Source organism: Eptatretus burgeri, chromosome 3 (assembly GCF_056783735.1).
Source record: "Eptatretus burgeri isolate ZD-2024b chromosome 3, Ebu_testis_v1, whole genome shotgun sequence".
Taxonomy (NCBI): domain Eukaryota; kingdom Metazoa; phylum Chordata; class Myxini; order Myxiniformes; family Myxinidae; genus Eptatretus; species Eptatretus burgeri.
Window position 1 is genome coordinate 75,634,310 of NC_140963.1, and position 25,515 is coordinate 75,659,824.

At 43.0% G+C, this 25,515-nt stretch overlaps 1 protein-coding gene and 1 long non-coding RNA gene across 4 annotated transcripts in view; one reads left to right on the forward strand and one right to left on the reverse strand.

The window, feature by feature from the left end:
* Positions 1-25,515, forward strand: part of LOC147030205 (retinoic acid receptor beta-like) — a 264,218-nt gene that overhangs the window by 151,458 nt on the left and 87,245 nt on the right. The window contains exon 1 of one of the 3 annotated variants that reach the window (XM_085874017.1): positions 22,535-23,529. The exons of the other annotated variants lie outside the window; for them this stretch is intronic. Coding sequence (XP_085730143.1) covers positions 23,319-23,529 — 211 coding nt within the window. The 5' untranslated portion in view covers positions 22,535-23,318. Of the gene's footprint in view, positions 1-22,534; positions 23,530-25,515 lie in introns of those variants that run through there. 3 annotated transcript variants of the gene reach the window in all.
* Positions 17,081-22,498, reverse strand: LOC147030206 (uncharacterized). The gene is made up of 3 exons (XR_015056259.1): positions 22,052-22,498; positions 18,368-18,408; positions 17,081-17,856 (listed from the first exon to the last, which is right to left on the reverse strand). It is a non-coding gene; the product is annotated as an uncharacterized LOC147030206 (long non-coding RNA).

The window sequence follows — 25,515 nt, forward strand, 5'->3', positions numbered from 1 at the left end:
TAAGCCAACAACACCACCAACAATAACAACAACATAGAATATACATCAGTCAGTGTTTTGGGGCAGAGCCTGAGCATTACACACAGACAGATGGACAAATAAGCATATTATTATATAGACCAGAAGGGACCCTTGAAAATTACATGTAATGTAAAATGTGACCTGAAGCCCTAAACTCTCCCCCCCCCCCACCCCCCTCACTCCCACTTCACAAATCCTAAATCCACAACCTCTGCTTCCAAACCCCAAGTCCTCACGCTCCCCATACAAACCCTCAGGAGTCAATCCCCTACCCCCTCCAAGCCTTCAACCCCCCTCATCTAACCACAACTCCTGAACTCCCCCCCCCCAAAGCCTCAACCTCCCCTCTCAGATATGTCCCATCTTTCCTCTATCCCCGAACCCCAAGTCCTCACCCTCCCACTTCCAAACCTCAGGCATCAACCCCTCCCCACTCCAAGCCTTCAACCCTCCACCACAATTCCACAATCGCCCTCCCCACCAAGAGTCCTCAATCTCTTCCCCCACTCCCCTCAAAGCCTCAACCTCCCCTCCCAACTCTGTCCCATCTTAGCTCCCCCCTCCCAACCCGAAATCCTCACCCTCCCAACCCGAAGGCATCAATCCCCTCCCCACTTCAAGCCTTCAAAGCCACTCCCCACCCGTCATGGTCACCTGTCCAACTCACAATCCCACGTGATATGTGTAAAAGATATGGCATTGGTTTAAGCCCTGCTTGAGAGAATGGCACAAACAGTGGATATTTGGGTGATGTATAAGGCAACAAACCACTGCCTTTATCGCTGAGGTCAATCTTCACAAGTCCCATGATGCCTATCGGCATCCTTTTAATCGTCTCTTTGGTCGTTTTACAATGAAGGGAAAACTTATAGGGAGGTCATGGAGATTGTGAATATGACAGCTCTGAATATGTCTTTGACTTCGCATAGCAGTCAGCCCCAACATGATGACAATATGATATGTTTTTTCAAGTGGAAATAGTGGGTGGAGTCAGGCCAGCTGTCCAACCAATAGGTGGAACGGAATGATACAGACAAACAGATGGACAGACACATGAATAGGTGTATTATTATGTAGATATAGATATAGATAATTTACATCAACGATTTTGACCATGCAGTTAAGAGTCGGCTTTCTAAATTTGCAGATGACACAAAGCTTGGAGGTCATGTAAATAGCAGAGAGGAGGCTGATCAAATTCAGGAAAGTCTAGATAATAGATTGGGAAAAATATTGGCAGATGTATTTTGATATCCAGAAATATAAGGGGCAGTGTTGGAGTGTGTCGCACAGTTTAAGGATCTGGGGGTGGTAATAGTTATCGGGGGAGTGCGGATAAGCAGATATCACATTGCCAGAAAACTATACATAAAGCTAACAGGGTTTTAGGTTGTATTGAGTTAGATAGAGTGTTTGTGTGTGTGCCGTGCTGATGGTGGATTTGTGTGGCCTGGCTTATTTTTATATTTACTTATTTATTTATTTATTTATTTATTAACACATACGTTATTGTTTGGAATTCAATAAATAATTAACCCTTGTGATCATTTCGACGAAGTTGTAAGGATCTTCCTACGTATGCATCCCTGGCATCTGAAATGCCCAAACATTTTCTCCTGTTAAAGGAGTCGGATTCTTTGTTTCGCTTTTTGTAACGAGGAAATAACTTGTTTATCTGGACGGGTTAATTCCCCCAGTCCTACAATGTCGGTGCCATGTTTTATTTTGACTTGTGATATCGGTTTCCACCACTCCTGGGAGTCTGAATCTTTTTTTGGAAAGTCGATCTTCAAGATGTTCATCATTCTCAGCATCTCTGCTTTATGCTGTTCTAGTATCATCAAATATATAAAGCTGAGTTTGTGTCTGTGGGTGGATCTGTGTGTCTGAACAAGGTATGTTTTCATTACAACGAAAATACTCAGGATTAATATTTGAAATGTTTAATTATCTTTTTTAATGTCCTTTTCTCAGTGTTTTGTATGTGCTGTAGGCTGTGGAGATGTCTAGGGGTGCGTTCAGTTACCAAGCAGCTAGCTAGCGATTGCCAAGCCAGCCGTTCCTCATCAACAGTTTCTCATGGAGTGCTTGCTTAAGTGCTTAAGCCACTTGACAAGTGCTCTCAAGAAACTCGGTAATTGAACACTTGAACACACCCCAGCTTCATTTCATCGCGATGAGGATAAACATGTATTGCATCATTAATTCAGCCATATCAATGAATTCGGCCCTCAAGGGTGGGGGAAGAGACCCGACGTTGCCTGGCAACGCCGGGTACTCCTGCTTGTGTTAATATAAAAACATGTTGGCCATACAAGGTGTGGTTTTTAGATCCTCGTGGAGGATCTCTAAGTTTTACTCACGTTGTTGTTCTTCATCTTCTTCTTGTGGACTTTTTTGTTTCACAGCCTACAGTTTTCATCGAAACTTCCTGAAACTTGGCATATATATGTAAAAATACTCTGCACAGACAGTAACCATCTCCGATTTTGAAAATTTATCCGAGAAAAAAAGTTATGACGTCAAAATATCTCCGCTAATGGAACTCGCCTAAAAAATATCTCCGAAACTCGGCAAGCTTTTTGAATTCTGTTTGCGGGAATCGAACAGGGCATTAGCAAAGATGAATTACCGCACATATGATACATCACTATGATGTCATATCAATTTTTATGAGGTCATTCCTATTTGTTGACATTTTTTGTTTCACAACCCAGAGATTTCATCGGATCTTCGTGAAACTTGCCATGTATCTGCAGAAAGCCCACGCGCAGGCAGTAACCATCTCCGATTTTGGAAATTCTTCCCAGAAAAAAAGTTGATGTCATAATATCACCGCTAATGGAAATCGCCTATACCATTATCTCCGAAACTAGGCAAGCCGTTTGAATTTTGTTTGCGGGAATCAAGCCGGGCATTAGCACAGATAATGTATCGCAAACCTGATACATCACAATGACGTCATATTCGTTTTTATGACGTCATCATTAAGAGGACGAGGATCTTAGCTCATTTGAGCTTGTTTTTCTTATTCCTACCTCAAAGCTACCAATGCACACCCCAAGTACAACCATCTGTTTTCAACCCATTCCATCCAGCGGTTGGAGAGTGCATCGAAGTAAAACAAACCCACAAACAGTAAGATATTAAAGTGTGATAATTATCCCATTTATATGATTAGTACACCCATTCCCTGCGGAAGTGGCAGGGAGGGTCTCTGGGGTATGTAGATGACAGTAGGTCGAGGCTCGGGTCCATTAGTCTGTGGGGGACACGATAAGCATATAATGCCTCAAGAACGTCGGGTTTTCTCCCTTTCAGCTTAGTCTTAAACAGCAGTAGCGACTGTTTAGAAAAGGTAATTGTACGTGTTTGTGGTTTATAATATTTTTTACTTCTGGTTTTTACTTCTGGCAAAACTCCACGATAGGCTATTTATCCACGTCAACACGGTGTTTGTCCAAAACGGGAAAACCCCCTCGGGGAATGGGGATATCATTAGTATTAATAATATTTTGTCGTTACATTAATATAATGCTATTATCATTGGTGTTGTATTAACGTTTGTTTTTAGAAGTGGCCTTGAAAATGCCATCATAAGCTATCTATACATATTAAAATGGATTTCACCCATGGAGGAAAACTCCCTAGTGGAAAGGGGAGGGGGGGGGGCAAATGAAGTCGCTACAACCTCCATCGTGTAACCTTTACTCCTCCTGTCAAGTTTGGTTGAGGTTGGAGAAGTAACAACCGAATGTATCATGGTCAGACGGACAGACAGACACCAAATTAGGTGTTTTAGTTTGATGTCTATGGTTTTCAGAAAGAGGAATTTGGATTTTTTTTTAATGACTTGTACTACTCCATCACACAATGAGCGGTGCTATAAAATGCACATTTGCCGAGAGAGAATTGGGGTCCTCCCCCCACCCTGAACCCCTGCAGCTATGAATTTCCTCCCCCCTCCACCCCTCCTGCCAAAAACCTTCCCATGCACACCCCAAGTAAAACCACCAGTTTTAAACTCATTCCCTCCAACAATTCAGGAGTGCATAGAAGTCAAACGCACAAACACTTCTCAAATTACCTCTTCTCTTATATGAATATGATAACTGCATCAAAGTAAGTACCAAAGTTTTATGACAACAACATTGGTTATGTTAGGGTGTATGCTGTAATGTAATTTCCCCTGATTTCCTCATCAAAACTATTGAAATGCCATAGCTTTCGGGGACTTTGTCCTGCGGACTCCCACTAGGGTTCATACAGAAGGCTGCAAATCCCGACACCGTGACAGCTCGTGCTAACTGTGCTGTTTGGTACATTGCACCCTCGTCCTCCCTAAATCACGGGTCTGGATACTCCCCTGATCTATGTCTTGTCTTACAAGGGGAGGAGGAGGAGATTGGGACCATACTCTGTGTAGAGCGTTGGTGCTGCCGAAACAGTCTCCATGGCTATTGGGTGCAATCTTGGCCGGGCCGCCACTCCGACACAGGATACCAGCAAGCTGGCCCTCATTTTGCCGACCTTGGAAGGATGACAGGCCGAGTTAACCCCACCTGGTATTAATTCAACAGCTGAGCAGGAATTGAACTCAGGACCCAAGGATCCAAAGCCCACCACCCGAACCATTAAGTCAACACCAGGCAAAACGTTCAAGGGGACATAACGTTTTAGTGGGCTTCCTAAATATTATCTATCTATAATTCCAGCAGTGTGTGTGTGTGTGTGTGTGTGTGTGTGTGTGTGTGTGTGTGTGTGTGTGTGTGTGTGTGTGTGTGTGTGTGTGTGTGTGTGTGTGTGTGTGTGTGTGTGTGTGTGAGACCGCTGTTTCTCGACAACCACTGGTCCAATCTAATTGAAACTTGCCAGCTATATTGCTGGGGACCTGAGTATGTGCCTTTTCAAGGTTTGATATTAATCGGACAAGTGCTTCCCAAGTTATGTTCATTTATTTACCAAACCAATGATGACACTTGCAGCATGGGCGTGGCTGCGTCGGCCGGTGCGTGGCCGGCCGACGATAACGTCACGGGCCGTGTCGGTTGCGATGGGGAAATGGAAGTTTTTTTTTTTTTTCACGAACGGCCACGCACGTACTTTTTTTTTTCTTTTTTCTCTCTCTTCTCTTTGTGTTTTTCCTTGCGATGACATTGCGAAAAGGCAAAATACGTTGGCGCTAATTGAATAATTGGCCATTAAAACGAAATTGCGAATAATCGTAACTGCGATATGCGAACTTCCGGACAATGAGGACTTAACTTCCGGACTTCCGGATAGTGACGAGTACTGTATTCTTTCTTTCCCGATCTCTGTACTTTCTCGATTTCTTTCTCGATTTTCTTCAACACAAGGCCCCAATCCAGTCAGTGACGATTACTGTATTCTTTCTCGATTTTTTTCTCGATTTATCGACTTACTGTATTCTTTCTTTCTCGATTTCTGTACTTTCTCGATTTCTTTCTCGATTTTCTTCAACACAAGGCCCCAATCCAGTCAGTGACGATGACTGTATTCTTTCTCGATTTTTTTCTCGATTTATCGATTTCTGTACTTTCTCGATTTTCTTAACCACAAGGCCCCAATCCAGTCGTCCCTTACGAGGGCGAAAGAACGGCCTGTGTGGTTGTTGTTTCTGGCACGAGGTTTGAAAGTTTTTGATTTTTTTTTTTTTTTTTTGCACGTACGGCCTCGCACTTACGGGCAGGCACTAGTATATATAATGATTATTAACAATAATTATCATGTGGAAATACAGAAAATTTTATAAAACGTTAATGGAATAGTCAAAAGGTTTCTTTAATTTTCATCTATCTATAATTCCAGCAGTGTGTGTGTGTGTGTGTGTGTGTGTGTGTGTGTGTGTGTGTGTGTGTGTGTGTGTGTGTGTGTGTGTGTGTGTGTGTGTGTGTGTGTGTGTGTGTGTGTGTGTGAGACCGCTGTTTCTAGACAACCACTGGTCCGATCTGATTGAAACTTGCCAAGTATATTGCTGGGGACCTGAGTATGTGCCTTTTCAAGGTTTGATATTAATCGGACAAGTGGTTCCCAAGTTATGGCCATTTATTTACCAAACCAATGACAGGACACGGTGCTATGACGTCACAATTTTTTTTTCTTTTTTCTTCTTTTTTGCACATGCGGGCACGCACTGGTATAACCAATGTGATTTGTCGGCCGATATATGTATGCTACCCCAACAACATGCCCCGACACCCATCCTTCCCCGTGCAGGCCGGTCTAATCCCCCACCCCCTTTGGTATGTGTACATAATAAATTGGTGGCTCCTCAACCATCATCGTCATCATCATCCTTATGAAAAATGCACGATCCTTACAGAGCGTTTGCCCTGCCGAAGCACTTCTGGGGCAAGGGTTTTGCTGGGTGGTTTGCTATCACCTTTGCAGCGGTCAGTCGGGGCAGGAATTTGGAATTTTGCCAGGATGCCGGCGATAACTCGCCAACTCTTCCCGAATGACACCGTGGGATACTTAACATCCGCCGACTAATGCTGGAAAACGGGACGCCCAGTTTACGGTCCATCCAAAGGATGGTGGACACATTGATGGCTCACCCTGCCTGTGAAACACAAGAGCGTGAGTTTATAGCTGGGCCAAGATTTGAACCCTAGCTGGACATAAAAAAAAACCTGATTGATTTAGTGGGCTCTGTCGATAAAATGAATGCAGAGAATCTACAGGTTTCATAACCATTATGTGGGCATGAGCTGTGCCACCTATGCAGTTCCACATAGCAAGGAATGCACTGGGTTTCCCATCACCGATCCATGGCTTCTGCCATTTTGATACAATCATCTTATCCCAAAACAGAAACTAAGCCAATTCAGCCAAGACAGATCCCTCTTCTAAAACCGTTATCACAAAACAGTTTCACCCTGGGAAAAGTGCTGAGGATAAATGGTTGACTTTAAGAAGAATAGCTGATGATGTTGGAAATTGTATGCATGGTTTCATGTACCAGCCTCCGTTATCACTAACCTACAAAGACACATGGATATGTGATTATTTCATTGCAAGATGCATTATGTCAGAGACTCAGCCGAGTCCCTGGAACATCGAGTATGACTCTTGTCTGTACGAACGGTAGATAAGTTTAAAAATAAGGTTTTCAGACACAACGACAACACATTGTCTCTACGCAACAACACGCAGTCTGCGAGTCAGGAATGAGGGATCACTCTCCAGGAGAGCCTTGGCCATGTTTACAGCAAACAACTTAAATGGCCTACCGTGGAAGGCCTTTAATGTCTTTTTAAAACGTCTTCGGGCAAAGTAACGTCTGCTTGAGTGAGTACTTAAAGGAGCTCTTCAAGTCAGGTGGTCCGATGGGAATGAGGAGGGAATTTATCTCACTGCCTTGGACCCACTGAGCCACTCACTATCTGTGCTGGCATCACTGTCACACCGGCAGTGATACGCTTTGGACCTGCAGGCAATGCAAACAAAAGAACGGTCTTTGTTTAACTTTAACAAAGGAAAACTGACAGCTGCCTTCATGCGGCGACCGCTTGCAAGTAGCACTTCACGTCTTCGCCGTTGTGCTTGTCATTGAATCAAGTGTGGGTGTACTTATTGGCATTTATATACTACATGTGCACAATTGGGACTTTGACTGTTGATGTTTTGTGCCATTTTATCCAGAGTTCCATTCCCCCTTTTGTGCCGTTTATTGGGTTCGCCTATTTGGTGTTTTCATCTCAAAGCACGGATCACGATGCTGGAAGCTCGGGTTCAAATTCGGGGATGGGAGGGAGGTTGAGAACTTGAGATGGGGTGGGTTGATTTAATCAAGTAACTATTTTTTGCACAATGTTGTTGAAGTCACATTTTCCATGACACAGAATTTCCCTGAGTACTGCTAGATGTTGATGTTGTTGTTGACGAGTACTTGCTAGATGTTGGCGAATGTGCTTGTAAATCATGTAAGGGGACACCATTGTTTAATACTAATGTCTTTCTCATGCCATGTGATTTATCTACAAGCTCGATATTGAGCCTCCTCACCCTCTCTTTGCTGGTCTGCCTGAGAACAGGTAAACCACCATCTTCTGGCAATGATTACACTGGGTGGTTTGCCATAGCATTCCCAGCAGTAGTCACGGTAGGATTTCGATTTTGGTGAGGATGCTGGTGAGAACTCGCCTCGTTACCCAGTTACTTGGTTCCATCAAGTCGTGGCCGACTTGTGGTGACATTCATGAACAGATTTCTCCAAACATCCCGATCCTGCGCTGCTTCCCGGAGCAACAGCTTGGTTTTAGCCTTTACCCCATCCATCCAGCACATATGAGGTCTTCCTCTTCCTCTTCTAACCTCAAAGATACTCATCATGGTTGAATTCTCCAGACTTTCGTTTTCTGCATGAATGATGTGTCCAACGTATGACAGCTTCCCTTTTAGCATCGGTGCACCTAATGTCGACGGTGATCTAATTCCTTCACGTACTGATATGTTTGTTCTTCTTGCAGTCCTGGAATTTTTAACATTCATCTTTTTTCACAGTCCGTGACTCTCATCCATACATTGCAACTGTAAGTACCAGATCATTCACCATCCTCCTCTTGCTTTGTATTGTCACATCTTCATCTTTCCAGATCTTTGTCAATCCTGACATTGCTGTTCTCCCCAGATAATAACCGTCTATAAGTTTCTCTTCCATATCCTCCACTCACTTCAATCTGAGAACCCAGGAAGATGAAACTTTCCATGATTTCCACATGATCGTCTCCCAATCTGAACACATTCATCCACTCAGTTGACAAGATTTTACTCTTATATATCCAGTATTTAAATAAACACCAGCTTTTTCACTTTCCTTCTTCGCTGTCTGCAGCAGGTTCATCAAGTCCTCTTTACTTCTGCCAACAGATTGGCATCATCAGCATACCTTAGATTGTTGATACATCTTCCTCCAATCTGGTCTCCAGCCTCTTTGTCATCCAAGTTTGATTTCCTCCAAATGCACTCGCGATATAGATTGAGCAAGTTAGGGAAGATAATGCACCTCTATCTGACCCTTTTTCCAATTCTAAACCGTTCTATCTCTCCATACTCTGTTCTTACTGTAACTTCTTGTTTTGTGTACAAGTTTCTGATCAGAAGTTTCAGGTGCTCTGACATCCTCATTTCTCTCAACTTAATCCATATCAATTCATGATCAACACAATCAAAAGCTTTGCCATAAACTATAAAATAGATATACACCTCCCTTTGATCATCCCTTGCTTCTTCCATGATCCACCTCAGATTTGCTATTTGACCTCTAGAACCAATTCCTCTTCTGAAACCTGCTTGCTCAACAGGTGTTTCTCACTCAATGGAGACTTATATTTTGTGTTGAATGATCTTCAGTAATATCTTGTTAGCAGTGAAATCAAGGCAATGTTTCGGTTATTTGAACATTCTCTTGCATCCCATTTCTTTCGCAGAGGTATGTAGACTGACTGCTTCCACCTTTTATGCCATACAATCTTGCTGCACATCTGTTTATAGACAGTAGTTAAAATTTTGATTGCCTCCTCCACAACTACCTCAAGGAGTTCCATTTGAAATTCATCAGTACCTGGTGCTTTTCCATTTGCCAGTTCCTTCAAGGCTCGACGTACCTCACGTTCCATCATTGTTGGTTCTTGTTCATATTCTTCCTTCGAAAGTTGCCATTATATTGTACAGAGTATCAGTATAGTTATTATATCTTTCTTTTACTTGTCTTTCTTCTGTCAGGTCTTTTCCTGTTCTACTCTTAAGAACCACAATCCTAGACCTAAAATTTTCTGTGATCTCTCTGATCTTTTTAAAATATCTCTTGTTTTTCCTGCTCTGTTGTCACTTTCTATCTCTATTCCACTTTGAAATATTTATTTTTGTCTTTCCGAGCTTGTCGTTGGAAGTCGGCATTTAGTCGCTTAATGTCCTCTCTTGATGCGCCTTTAGTTTTCATCTCTCTTCCTCTGTTTGCAATATGTATTGCCTCTTCTGACAGCCATTTAGCTTTCTTCTTTCTGTTTGCTTTTGGGATGTTGTTTGTGGCCTCTTCTTTTACAATGAAGACATCCATACATTGCAACATTGCAACATCCATACATCAATCCTGGTTTTCTGGTATTCCGGCAACCAAGTCCAGTTCTGCAACGCTTTTTTCTTTTACCTTTAAAGCATATTGTCACCTCCACCCACCGAAGGTGACCGGAGGTTATGTTTTCTCCCCTGTCTGTTTGTCTGTTACTTGTGAAATCCAATATTTATTGGTTGGTCTGGTCTGTGATTCTGATTTTTTTTTTTTGCCCAAAAATATCATGGATGATACTGAGACCCAGGAGTTTGGATGACTGAACCTCCTCAATAGGATTACTAAGAAAGTATATAGAAGGGTTTGCCAGATGGTCCTTTCAGTGAGTGAGTGAAAGTGAGAGTTTTGTCAGGATCAAAAGACTTATTCCAACTGTTTGAACACCTTGTGATTTTGTCAAGATCTGAAGAGATGGAAGAGGCCGCAGCCTGTCTGTTTGAAGGATGAGGGATGTCACGGCAGAGGGTGGAGTCAGCAACAGATCGATAAAGGGGATTTTCCAGAGTCAGAGACATCTATGAAGATCTGGAATAGGACTAGACCCAGAACACTGACTTGGGGCACTCCAGCCTTGACAGGGAGAGGCGATGAAAGGATTCTGTTGAGTGACACACGTTGACTACGAAAGTAGAGGAAGTCATTCAGCTATGGGTGGAATTGACCTTGGATGCCAGAGGGAGAGAGTTTGGAGAGCAAGGCAGGATGCCAGGCTTCATTGATAGCACCGGATATGTCCAGAGAGATGCCCCTGATCTCATGCCTGACAATGAGGATCTTCATCCATTGTTGGGTGAGTTGAAGCAAAATATCCAAGGTGGAGTGGCCTGTTCTGAAACCAAATTGGTGATCTGAAATGAGGTTCCTGAAGAAAAGGAAGGATTTCACATCAACTGCGATGATGGATTCCATGACCTTGCTGATTGGAAGTAAGTTGATTGGTCTGTAGTTGAGGGGACCCGTTTTTGCACCTTTTTACGTAGTACCGTGATGTTGGAGGATTTCCAAGCAGATGTAAGATGACCGAGCGCAAATGGTAGGGGAAAAATGGCAGAGAGAAGGCTGAACATATGCAAGATCTCTCTCTCTCTCTCTCTCTCTCTCTCTCTCTCTCTCTCTCTCTCTCTCTCTCTCTCTCTCTCTCTCTCTCTTTCTCTTTCTCTTTCTCTTTCTCTTTCTCTTTCTCTTTCTCTTTCTCTTTCTCTTTCTCTTTCTCTTTCTCTTTCTCTTTCTCTTTCTCTTTCTCTTTCTCTTTCTCTTTTTCTCTCTCTCTCTTATGCAAGACTAGCAGAGTAGGTTTTTAGGATACATGAACTGATGCGTTCTGGTCCAGTTGCAGAGTCAGGTTGAGGGTTGAAAGAACCTTCTCACGTGCAGAAGACACAGAGTCCAGGAGCAGTTGGGTATGACAGGGAAGATTGGGCACTGAGAGTGAGGGGTTGGTGACACAAGATTTGGAAGCAAACACACAGTTGAGACATTCAGCCTTCTCACAAATGGAGTCGGCTGTGGTGCCACTTGAAGAGAGGCAAGGGATGGAAGGGGAGTATACACCGGCGACAGACTTAACACGGCACCACCAGGTTTTAGAGGAGGGAGCCAAGTTTGAAAGTTCATCCTTGAGGCTGGACAGATGTTGTTTTCTGATTCTCCTGAGAGTGGACACACACTTGTTGCGGACGTTTTGGAATGCATTGAGATCGCCTTCAGTCGGATTTGCCTTCCAGAAAGAGAAGGCAAGTTGTTTCAGAGCATTCCTTGTTCCTTACATTCCATATTTCAATTTTGTGAATGGTTGAGAAGCTCAAAGTTCAACTTTCAGTTCTGGTGACCCCAGCAACTGGATTTCTTTGCCGGTTTGATCCAGTCCCGTCATAACGAACAGTCCTACTCGATGAAGCACTTTGCTCTTCCCCAGTTACCATTTAGGTGCTTTCAAACCTGGGTGCCTAAGCTGGGTGTTGGCTTCACAGTTCGGATGGCTGGTTTGGGATCTTACAGTCCTGAGCTTTAGCCCTGCTGGCTGCTGAATTAACACCAGGTGGGTTGACTCAGCCTGTCATCCTTCCGAAGTAGCGAAATGAATACCAGTGTACCGGTAGAGTGACACAGCATCAGTGGCACAGCTGTGCCCCCAACAAAATGGCAGCCAAGCTGCCATATGCAAGAAGAAGAAGAAACCTGGGTGGCTCATTTTCAGGCACCATAGCTTTCATTTTTTTTAGCTTTCTCTCAGATTTCTGATCATGATTGTTTTCTCATCTATTCTTAACTCACCTCCTCTTCATAAAGACACAGTAGAAACCTTGATTGTTCACCACGAACCAATGATAGCATATGCATCACCCAATTACCATCCAATTCCACAAGATGTGCAGCACTCATTGATACAACACCCTGCCTATGAACCAGTGGGCTGACAGGTAAAGGTTTTGTCAGCAATCAACCCGAGAGGAGTGTACACCTCTGGATTACGAGTCCCCATGACGGATAGATCAATGGAAATCGAAAAAAAAATTCTGCCCACATGATAGACTTTTATCCTTTTCTCCATTCCACCATTAATAATTATTCAATATACATGTACTGGTGCCAAGTTGGATGTTATACAATACTTTGAGTGTGTGTGTGTGTGTGTGTATGTGTGTGTGTGTGTGTGTGTGTGTGTGTGTGTGTGTGTGTGTGTGTGTGTGTGTGCGTGCACCTGCCTTGATACTTTGCATGTGGGACACTTGTGTTTCAGCAACATTCCATATAGTGACTTCCTTGTGATTGGAAGGTTCGTGGGGTGTCCTTTGGCTCCATCTTCCCGCAGTAGCTATCTGTGTGCAAATACAATTTATGGTGTTTACTCTTCCTCTTCCTGCTGCAAAATGTTTGTGTGGATTTGCAGCAAAAGACACAACAAATCCTCATGAGATGTTAATGAAAACTCCAAAACAGTGGCAAGTTGGTGAAGATAAATGTTTTTTGCTGTCCTGAGCACCATCATATTGATTTACCAACATTGGGAAGCAAAGAGATGTGAGTGCATCTCAGAAAGATGAGGATTGTTTTCGTTTCATTAAATCTTATCCTCACCTTAACCTGAAAGCTTAACCACTTATGTACAACGAAACCTCAACAGCAGCTTGCTTGTGCGACTTTAAGGAATTGAACAGTTAATCACAATGTTTACCCTCCTTTCTCATTCATTTGTGCCGTGCTATTAATGTAGCAAATCCGTACACACTGTAAGGTCATTCCACAAGATTATTCTGTCTCTCTGTCTCTCTGTCTCTCTGTCTCTCTCTCTCTCTGTCTCTCTCTCTCTCTCTCTCTCTCTCTCTCTCTCTCTCTCTCTCTCTCTCTCTATCTCTCTCTCTCTCTCTCTCTCTCTCTCTCTCTCTCTCTCTCTCTCTCTCTCTCTCTCTCTCTCTCTCTCTGTCTCTGTCTCTGTCTCTGTCTCTGTCTCTGTCTCTGTCTCTGTCTCTGTCTCTGTCTCTGTCTCTGTGTGTGTCTCTCTCTCTGTCTCCATCTCTGTCTCTCTCTCTGTGTCCATCTCTGTCTCTGTCTCTGTCTCTCTGTCTGTGTCTCTGTCTCTCTCTCTCTGTCTCTCTCTCTGTCTCTCTCTCTGTCTCTCTCTGTCTCTCTGTCTCTCTGTCTCTCTGTCTCTCTGTCTCTCTCTGTCTGTCTGTCTCTTTTCTGTCTCTCTGTCTCTGTCTCTCTCTCTCTCTCTCTTTTCTGTCCTCCCTTCCCTCCTTTCTATGCTCTCTCTGTCCATCCTGTTTTACTAACAATTTTGTCTTGATTCTGATGGATTGTCTCACGCGTAGATAATTGTCATGGCTGACTTTCCACATTGCCAGAAGTGCCATCATCAATCATGGCAAATCGCACATCAAATCTGAGACAATTGACATGGTTGTCACATTTGTCATCCTTCATGTGACATGCACTCAATCACTTATCTGTAATGCTGTATCCAGGGTCAGACATAGATGCAAGAAAAAAAAAGTAATTTGATTTATATGTTTTGTTTTTAATTCCTGTACCATTCGTTTGGTAATAGAGAGCTAAGTGGAATGGAATGGGGAAGGGGTTCATTACCTTCACCATCTGTTTAACTCTACCTTAATGGAGTATACATAAATTAGACTATCTGATTAGCCTGAAGATCAAATACTGTGATTTAATCTCAACACTTATCTTATTTCCTTCAGCTGCAATTGCGTTACACATATAGTGTATTTTAGAATAAAAAAAAGTTTCCAAACCATTGCAGTAACAAAACTGGAAGGGCATTTGGTAGAGCGCATACCTCCGCCGAGCAATGCCTGATCCAATAGAACATATCAGGCCCAATAAATATAATAATATATCGTTTTTCGCCACATCTCTCAATGGTTAAGAATCACATTAAAAATTAAACAAACCTCGCATCCAGATCCGGATTCGGATCTTCAACAAAATTAAATCAATTCGTCCTTGTCACACACCCAACGTGTCCACCAAGTTTTGTTTGAATCCGTCCACAACTTTTTGAGATATTGTGCTATACGCATTTCGTTTTTGGCCCTATCTCTCAATGGTGAAGAATCACTTTAAAAATTCTAGTAGTTGGATCTGGATCTTCATCAAAATCTAATCAATTCTTCCTTGTCACACACCCAAACTGTCCACCAAATTTCATCCAGAACCGTCCACACCTTTTTGAGATATCCTGCACACAAACAAACAAACGAGAAAGGTGTCTTGCAGAACACGAAACATGCAAAAACCTGAAAACAAATTTGACCATAAAAATAACTGGTGGTTGAATTCAGTGACTTGATGTGCAAATCCTGTTGAAATTTCAAGTAAATCGGATGAAAATTGCGGATTTTCGAAATCGTGCCTAAGTTGTTGACCTTTTGTCCGACGTTGACCTCAAAAATAATTGGCGGTTGCATCCACTGACCTGATGTGCAAACCCTCTCCAAATTTCAAGTCAATCTGATGAAAATTGAGGATTTTAGAAATTTGACACAGTTGTTGACCTTTGGCCGATGTTGACCTTTTGACCTCAAAATCATTAGGCTTCTTGCTTATGACAAAACTCTACCATTTTGTGAAGTTTCGTGAAGATCGGTTTAAAATTGTTACCTGTCACGGATTGACAAACAGACAAATAAACAGAGAGAATAACACACTCGACCAACCGATATACTTGAAAAATGTTTGATTTTCGCAAATAACAAACAAACAACCAACGCAGATCTCTCATACACAAGAAGCTTAATCATTTCCTCCCATTTGTCACATTAGGAAAAAATACTTTTCACCTGATTACCTATAATCAAGTTACTCTCTATCGATGTGAGTGGTTCAGTTGACAAGACAAGAAAGGCTTAAACAAATCGATTTATCCTTGTAATAAAAGAGTTTTGTATTCTGGATAGCACTCAGGTTTTAACGAGTGAAGGTTTTGTCTGCAAAATGTGTCGATCATTTTGTTGGGACGTGTCAGTGGGATTGTGTTGTCTGCTCATGCTATTTGTTCCTGGTTTAAATTGCCTTGTCCTGGGACACATTTTCCTGGAACGGTGTCATTTGGAGTGAGAAAATGCTGCAGGAAGATGGATGTTTATACATGAATGCATGTGTTACGGAAAATGGGCACCAAGAGCTATTGTTGCAGGGAATATTGTATGATCGAAAAATACATTTGACAATTCCAAATGAAAATTGGTTTCTTATTGGTTATTTGTTTTCTCTCTCAAGGTCCGGCAATCCTTTTGGCAAATATCCATCATGGCATGTTTTTAAAGATATGACGTCAGAAGTGCATCCGTTATCAATGAAATGGGAAACTTGGGGTACAGTAAAGCTTTCAACCTTACTTGATCCTGAAGAGCGTCCTGTATAGGTTCACTCAATATCATGGTTACCCTTTTTAGTTAAAGACGTTGTCCATTTGTCACATTTGAACATCCTGTGAACTGGGCTGACAGCATGGCCTAGACTCTAGAGGTATGCACACTCACCTCTTAGCCGTCTATAGCCTGGGTTTGAATCCAGACCGAGCTATAATCTCTCATCCTGGTGTTTCACAGGCAGGGTGATTCATCAATCCGTGTGCCATCCCTCGGATGGATGTTAAAATTGAGCACCATTTGCCGGAATCTGTTGCGGTGGACGTTAAAGATCCCCTGGTGCCCTTCACAAAGAGTAGGCGAGCTATCGCCGGCACCATGAACAAATTTCAAATTCCTGCTCTAATCGGTAGAAGGCACCGCATCAGCGGCACAGCCGCGTCCTTGGCTAATGATGCTACCCCGCAGCCTTGTGCCGCATACGAATGAAGAAGAAGATCCTGTGAACGTGAACTTGTTCATTGTGTTGGAGCCGTTGCCCAGGCAACAACCACACTCTGAGATAGCCACCCATGTAACTTGGTATCAATGGATATCCAAGAAGATCAGACTACTTGCTACCTGCAGTTTTAAGCATGAATTTATCATTTGTTCAGGGTGCTCACAACAACACACCTACTCTTCGCGAAAGACAACTAGGCATATTTAACGTCCGACAACAAGCAATCCTGGCAAACGGGCCGTCCGGCTTACAATCCATCCGATGGATGGCATACACCGTGATGCATCACCCTGAATGTGAAACACCAGGGTGACAGTTTACAGCTCAGTCAGGATTCAAACCCAGGCGATAGAGCTCAAAGACGATTGCGCATACCTTTCGGCTATCCTGCCAGCTAACTAGTTGACTGCAGTACAAACATTCACAACACCATAATGGTCTTGGCTTCCTGTGTACACTCTATTTATAGGTTTGGCTGCAGATGATATCACCACTTACAAATGCAATCTCTGTACGGGGCGTTTCTTTTTAACTGGCATCATATTTATTTTGACTGAGTTGAGAAAATATTTTATTCACGGGAAGAAAAGCAAGAAAAGCTTGAAACCGTTGAGGTCGCAGGAGTTCTTTAACTGCAGCAAATGGAGAACTTTTATTTAGTAACAGTGAATAGAATAAGGTCCTTACACCAAATATTACTTTATCCACAGTATGGCATGCAGCCTCACACCGTTTCAGAAAACCCATCCCATCCGAGCAGCGGCACCCACTGCACAATGCTTGCTGTTTCTACATTGAAAAAACACCTTTTTATAACGCAAACCACTTTAAAAACCGAAACTTTGAATGACAAAGCTCAAACATGAACTTTGGCCCAAATACCAGAGTACACATTAAATCTTGCCTAAAAAATACACATGCACCTTGACCCAAAAAAAAAAATGCCTGCGCATACAACAAATGCTTATATTCTACTGGCCTTAAGGCCAAAAGGCATGGTCTGATAATGCTTACTTGCTCTTTCACTATTGATAAACACACATTTATACAATAAAGATGTTTTTTTAAATCAAAACATTTTAAAACAGAAAGGGGTGAAAACATAACCTCCTTCACCTTCGGTGGCGAAGGTAACTAGAAGGGTACTCAGTCGAGCACATACCTATGCCACGTAATGCCTGATCCACAAGAACATATGGGGGCCCAATACATTTTTGAAATATCATGCTATATATCGTTTTTGGCCCGATCTCTCAAGGGTGAAGAATCACTTAAAATATATTAAATAATTCTCGTATCCAGGTTCTTGATTCGGATGTTCACCAAAATCTAATCAATTAGTCGTGGTCACACACCCAACGTGTCCACCAAGTTTCATCCGAATCCGTCTTCAACTTTTTGAGATATCCCTGCACACAAACAAACAAACAAACAAACAAACAAGATGACGTCGTGCTGTGCACGATACTTGCAAAGTCCATAAAACAAATTTGACATCGAAAACAATCAGTGGTTGAATTAAATGACTAAATATGCAACTCTTCAAATTTCAAGTCAATCGGATGAAAATTGTCAATTTTAGAAATTCGGCCTATGTTGACCGTTTGGCCTTTGTGGACCTCAAAAATAATTGGTGGTTGAATTCAAATCCTCTTCAAATTTCTAATCAATGGAATGAAAAATTGAGGATTTAAGAAATACCTCCTTTGTTGTTGACCTTTTGGTCCAGGTTGACCTCAAAAATAATTGGCGAGTTTAATTCATTGACTTGAAATATAAATCCTGTTCAAATTTCAAGTCAATGGGATGAAAATTGAGGATTATAGAAATGCCACCTTAGTTGTTGACCTTTTGCCTATGTTGACCTTTTGATCATTTGACCTCAAAAACAATAGCCTTCTTCCAAACAACAAACTGTACCATGTGGTGAAGTTTCGTGAAGATCGGTTTATAATTGCGACCTGCAGGTGACAAACAGATATAAACAGACAGACAGAATGACAAAATCGATTAACCAATATACTTGAAAAATCCTCGATTTTGCAAGTAACAAACAGAGAGGGGTGAAAACATAACCTTCTTCACCTTCGATGGCAGAGGTAACGAGAGAGTTAATGGAACACGATACCCCCACACAATGTTCAGGCGTGTACTTCAATCTTAATACAATAATGATTTTAAAGATCGTTTAAAAAAATCCAGAATTTTTAGCGCAACTGAAGCAGTCTTAAACACCACTGCTATACATGACCCTGCAGAACATCTTCATCATTATCAACGATATTGATCTTTATTGGGTCATTGGCCCCATGATGATCATTTTCATGGATGGGTTTCATAAGATACGTTTATCCAGCATTGCACCAAGTTAAAAATGTCCAAGGACTGCAAAACTGGAGGTTCTTCTTGGAAGTAGTGTGAAGGTGATTTGTGTTGTACAGTGTTCAAGTGTATAATTCAACTTAAATAAAATGTAGATTGTAAAAGTCGTATAAATAAATTCATTCCGTGTTTTAGCACCATTGACGCAGTGGCTTTTACCCCACCCGATCTAACATGTTATGTTAGTTCTTCGTGCCTGTTGTTTGTATCCTTTATGAAGTACTCAGAAAAAGTAAGTTTCCTGTTTGGAATGATTTTCAATTTTATTTGACTGCCAGGTAGGCACGGAGTAAAAATATTATCTCACTCCTTTCTGCTCATGTGTGATCGGAACAAATTCAGAGCAAAGGTATGGTAAAACGAAAAAGTTGTCTTCCTACTCATGTTCCGATTCATGTTCAAAATATAACATTCAATTTAAATGTCTTTTTTTTGTACAGATAGTCGAGGCTCATGGAAGAGCTCGTACACTGAATGGATTAGGATGTAATAAGACAAAGGAACAGAGGAGACAGGGAGATGGGTGGAGTGGAGGGGGAAACACAAACCGCAGCATTGTTCCTCGATCATGAACTGATAAGATGAACAGACAGACATGAATGAAGTGCTTCACCTCGCTTTTCGTTTCGACTGTGTGGGATAAAAATTAAATACTGTCCGTGCATTTCCAGTCTAAGACTGAAGCGAACGGTCAGATAGAGCCTGTCAAACTAATACCCTTGCACCTCAGTCCTAAGGACAAATTGGATAGCCATTGCATTGCATTGAGACATCTTCAGCAAGACAAAGCTTTAAAATACATACGTTGTGCCTTTAACCTCCTTTAACCTCCCCCTCCCATTGCATTAGGGGTATTTTTGAAATTGGGGAAAAGCACCTCCACCAATCTGTATCCACAAATACTGAGAGATATCTCTCCAAAGGTATGCACCTTCAAGTGTCATCAGCAAGACAAAATATGATTAGAATGCAAAGCTTGAGATGACATCAAATTCTACAAATGTTGACCAATGCACCCAGATTTGCTGACTTTCCCAATTTCATGACGTCATGAATGAAGCATTAATTTTGTTTTTGTCTATCTCACATAATGACTGGAAAACAAGAGTTTGATGATTATAATCGAGTTTTTTTTTATGAATTTCAACGACTTCATTTTAATTACTGTTTAAGTTGTATTTTATTGCAATTGTAGAAAAATTTAGAGGGAAAGGGAATGATAACAGGTCTTCTTTTTCTTTGTGTGTAGCACAAGACTGCAGGGTAGCATCATTGGCTGAGGGCACGGCTGTCCTGCTGATACAATGCCCTCTGTAGGACAGGGAAGGAAATTGTTCAGGGTGCCGGTGATAGCTTGCCTGCTCTTCGCAAAGGACACCATAGGGATCTTTAACATCCACCAACTGATGCCAACAGATAAGATCCCCATTTAACGTCCATCCAAGGGACGACACACAAATTGATGAATCACCCTGTCTGTGAAACACCGGGATGACAGTTTATACCTGGGTCAGGATTCGAACTTAGGTGACACAGCTTCGAGGTGAGTGTACTTACTGTGCATACCTCCAGCCCATCCTGCCAGCTCGATCATTGGTAATTTGTCTTAAAATCGTTCATACATAGTTTATACATCGACTATACAGTAGTTGATATATATATACAGTAGTTGATATATATATATACAGTGGTTGATATATATATATATATATATATATATATATATATATATATATATATATATATATATATATATATATATATATACAGTAGTCGTAGTTTTGATTGTGCACAAACATTTTGGCATATTTGCACAATTGCAGAGGGTATTCTGCTTCGCAGAATTATATAATAAACATATTAATTGAGTAAAATGAAATCTTAAAACATAGTTGTTTACAAATTACATACCTGTTTGATTGCACTGAAGAGTAAAGTCCTGAAAGTCGGTATGGGTGATTTAACACTGTGTTGGTGTGTATTTGGTATTGTTACAGCTTGGCAATGTCACGTGTCACGGATTTGAATGAGTTCCAGTTAATTTAGTAAGATTTGATGCCAGTTTATAGAGATCCGTGGTCAAACCTACTAGTTGTGATATAATCTGCATCCAAATGTAAAAATAATTCTGTGATTGAAGAATTGTTTTTCCAAAGACTCTGCAGGGGGTATTCTGTTGGGGAAAGATCTGGAATAATTTGCCTTCAAATTGGAGAAACCCAAAGTGGAGGCACTGTGTTGGTGTCCACAATTGGTGTACAAAACGGCAATTGGCTGATATTGTCCGACGTACAACTGCAAAGTAACTGATTCATTGATTTCTTTGTTCTTTTCTGAGCATCATGTACTTATTAGACTGCCAGGAGGGTATCCTGCTCTCCACAACATCTCCTGACCCTTGCCTTGCCATATTTGATAGTTCAATCGAAACAGTTGGGACTCGACGGAAAACTTCACATTATTATCCACCTTGTCCCAGGTGTGCCATCGACGACCTTGAGAGCATGTTTGTCCAATCTGTCTGTCCATTTGTTCCACTATCATTGTGCTTCATTGTCTGTAACTGTGCTTATTGGCAATCAGAAAGCAATTCCAGCACCGAAGCTGATCTCAATGAGTTTGATCTACAGGTAAAGACAGGTTTGAAACTCCTGTCGGAATTTCACGGAAACTTTGCTGGAGTTAAGAACTGGGTTTGTATTATGTGTGGTCATTATATTGATGTGTGTTGCACAATCTGCCGATGACTGATCGAAGCCCATGTGGTCGTGGCATATTGTTGGAATGTGTACCAAATGATGATCTGGAATGATCTTGTTTTATGGTGGAACATCTTCCATGCACATGAGAAATGATGGCTACGTTTCAGTTCCGTCGTTAATCCCCAGTCATTACACCTGCATGAGATATGTGTTTTTAAGGTGGAAAGGACAGACCAATGGGGTGTCAGCAATAATCATTCAGAACGACCTCCTGCACCAAGGAAAGGGAATACGGTGAACCACAATAAGTGCACGAGCATCACATGCAGACTACACCAGGTGGGGTAGGTAGAGGGCACCCTGATTTTTAATCCAGGTATTTATTACAGGGACGGTTGTATCTTGATGCAACATGCTCAGTGCTGTTTTAGATATTTTTTTCCGTGCTTTTCTTGTGCTGTGGACTAGGATCGCAACATAAATCTGTTTCCAAACTGCAGCGGGGAGGGAGAGGTTATACCGTGCTGCTGTGGAGTTTTGCCAGACTGATAAATGTCCCTCGCCCAGCATGTGGGCAATGAGGCTGATTGGCAGCACAGGGAGCCGGACCCGTGGCCGCTGTCCCCTGTTCGCACTCGTACTCGATCTGGCCAGAGTTCCGCCGTGATTTAGGGCGCCAGAAACCCCCTTTGATGTGCCCTGCGACGGACGGCCGGAGGGCCGTGGCCCATCTCGCACTCCCCGCTGGCGTGCCGTGAGCGGCCGGCAGATGGGTGGCCTGTCGGGCTCCTCCGTGAGCGCGTTTTTCCCACGTGAATCAGTGGCTGGCGGCGGGAGCCACGCCCTCCATCGCGCGCCTCGTGCCCGCGCGAGCTGCGACAAGTCGTGGAGGCGGCGCCTGAACGCGGAATGCGGCGCATGAGGGGGGAGGGCGGAGTCACACACGAAAGCAATTATTGATAAAGAGAGAGGGCTGGGAAGAGAGAGAGAGAGAAAATCCGTCCGAGATGAACAACGTGCGATCAGTTCACACAATAGATAATGCTTGAAGCGGTACAGTAGTGCCGTGGCCTCCTGTTATATGAAGATTTCAGCAGCGCTTCATAATATGCTTCACCGGGACCATGCCTTCCTGATTTGTGACAGGGAAGGGCTCGGCTTGCTGCACGGCTTTGAACTTGAACTTCCTGGAGGAGCATAAAACGTGCAAGGGATCGAAGAAGAGGGGGGGGGGAAACCCCCATTCAGGAGAAGAGGATCGTGAGGGGCAGAGGAGGAGGAGGAGGAGCGGTGGAGTGTATTTTGAAGTGCTGATGTCACGGACTCTGGGGTCGGAGTGGGGCTTGTGAGCAGCGAGCTGGGTTCGCTTCGAGTTCAGCGGGCAGGGCTTGCGTGAAGAGCGAGCCTTTGTGCACGGGCAGGGTGCAGGAAGTGGGCCGGACGGAGATCCGCGCAGCCGCGGCTCCTCCGGGCTCGTCTGTGGGTCCGCGCAGCGACCACCACGGCGCATTCTGTGTCCCGCTGCAGACCCTTTGTTTTGTGCTGAGAAGTTCGTGCACTGAAAGGTCGTCGCGGGACGTGCGGAAGACTCGCGGGGATCTTCATGACGGGCGTCTGATTGCTCCCTTTTTCCGCCGGGCGGAATGCCCCGACGGGCGAGTCGTGCGCCGGACCGGGTCGGGGGACCGAGCTGCCGGCGCTGAGTGCGATCCGAAGTGGCCCTTCCCGTCCTTGTTTAACCTCCCTACGCATACTTCGTCCTCCCCTCATCCTGCAACTGAGCCGCGATGTACGACTGCATGCTGGAGGCACTGAGCCTGGGGCCAAGGCCGGTCCGCGAAGGTCCGACGACCCCTACGGTTTCTACGGCCTGTATGCTGCGGGCCTCATCCGCCTTCCCAGCAGCGGTACCACCTGTCCTGGCACCATGGAGCGACTGGGGAATGGTAGCTCCCGCTTGTGCGCTGCAGCGCCGGCCGGCCCCACTCGACAGCCCTTGTGAGTGCGAAGCGATGCACAACCGCGAACCCTTACAGGGGGTAATGACCTTCGGTGCATGGAGCGTGTGTCGCGACCTTATCATGCATCAACTACTATTTGGGCTTTTTGCAACTTGTCAGCCATGATTTCTTGGTCTGAATCAAAGGGAACTTTTAAAAAAATTTCGATATCGCAATGCCCGAGTACCGTGCCTGAGCAGGCTCTACCTTCGGTGCTGTTTTATCGGCATCTCCAACTTCCTTTGATTGTAACTCGTTATTTCTAACAAGTCCTCCTGTACCTCCATGTAACAAATGTAAAACTCACATGGCTATTGTTTACCGCACAATGTTACCTAGTTTTATTGTTGTGTCTTGGTAGTTAAAGACTTGCATCATCACCTTGGATCTCAGAATAGTGAAAGTTAAAATAAAAAAAATAACGTGTAATACTCACGAAATGAATAAATTATAGAGAGAGCTGGAAGGGCACTCGGTAGAGCGCATACCTCTGCCACGCAATGCCTGATCCACGAGAACATATCGGGCCCAATACATTTTTGAAATATAATACTATACATCATTTTTGGCCCCATCTCTCAATGGTGAAGAATCGCTGAAAAAAAAAATAACTCTAGTACCTGGATCTGGATCCGGATCCGGATCTTCACCAAAATCGAATTAGTTTGTCCTTCCAACACACCCAAGCTGTCCACCAAATTTCATCCGAATCCGTCCACAACTTTTTGAGATATCATGCACACAGACAAACAGAGAGGCGTGAAAACACCTCCTTCCACCTTTGCTGGTGGAGGTAAACAAAAGGATTAACTACAATCAAGCAATGGAGTTCATGATAGGACTGAGTGAATGGATGGCAGAGCAAATTGATAAACACAAAATACCAAACACAGGTTTTTATGGTCAGAGGAGGTAGAGAGACATGTAAAACGAGGGGTTGTTGACGTGAAAAGGAAAGTTTGAATCAATAATTTAAAAGTAATTTTGAACAATCCAGACATGTGATTAATTTGAAACGTCCCCAACAAAACATCTTCTTGATCCCATTGACGAGGCAAGCAATAATGTCATGGCCATATGGAAGACATTCTACAGGGTCCCCTTTAAGTCCTTTTTACCCCAATGTTTAAACTTTACTTTATTTATTTTTTTGTTCCAGGTGAATTGGGGGTAAGGGGTTTTGAAGATGATGCAATATATTTGTGACCAGAGCTCCTTTACATCAGAAGAGCATTTAGTGATTACTATTTGGGTCCATCCATCCATTGGCACCATACTCTGTACAGAGTGTTGTTGCTGCTGAAGCAGTCTCCTGGGCTATTGGGCACAATCCTGGATCGGTCACCACTCCAACACAGGATACCAGCAAGCTGGTACTAATTTTTGCCAACCTCAGAACGGTGACAGGCTGAGTCAACCCCAACTGATATTAATTCATCAGCAAAGTGGGATTTGAATTCAGGACCCAAAGATTCCAAGCCTGCCACCCTCACCATTAAGCCAACACCAGGGCTATTTGAGTGAATGAATGTAATCAGACTGGAAAACCCCCTGAGCAACTTCGTTGATGACTTTCAAGCCAGATTTCACAAGAATCCTCCTTCAAAAACATCTAGGTGTAAAAATAGACAGGTAAGTCAACGTATTTGTTTAATTTATGCTCACCATGTTCTCAAAGGAAATTAACCTGTGCATTCAAACACTTTTGGAAGAAGTGGTAGTGCAGATTGGACCTTCTAAAGGGGTACAAATTAAATAAATATTCTAAAATGGACTTTCATACAGCACCATATAAACTCACTCGAAAACAAGAAAACTTGCTTCCGGATAAACAAAACTTATCAACGCCATCGCCTCTCATTCCTTTACTGGATCCTGAAAATGTATATTTGATCAGATGGAGTTCATCATCGCAGGGAGAGAATGCCATTTGAACACCCTTGTCAGATAGTATTATATGTTTGATAAAACTCATTTACACGTG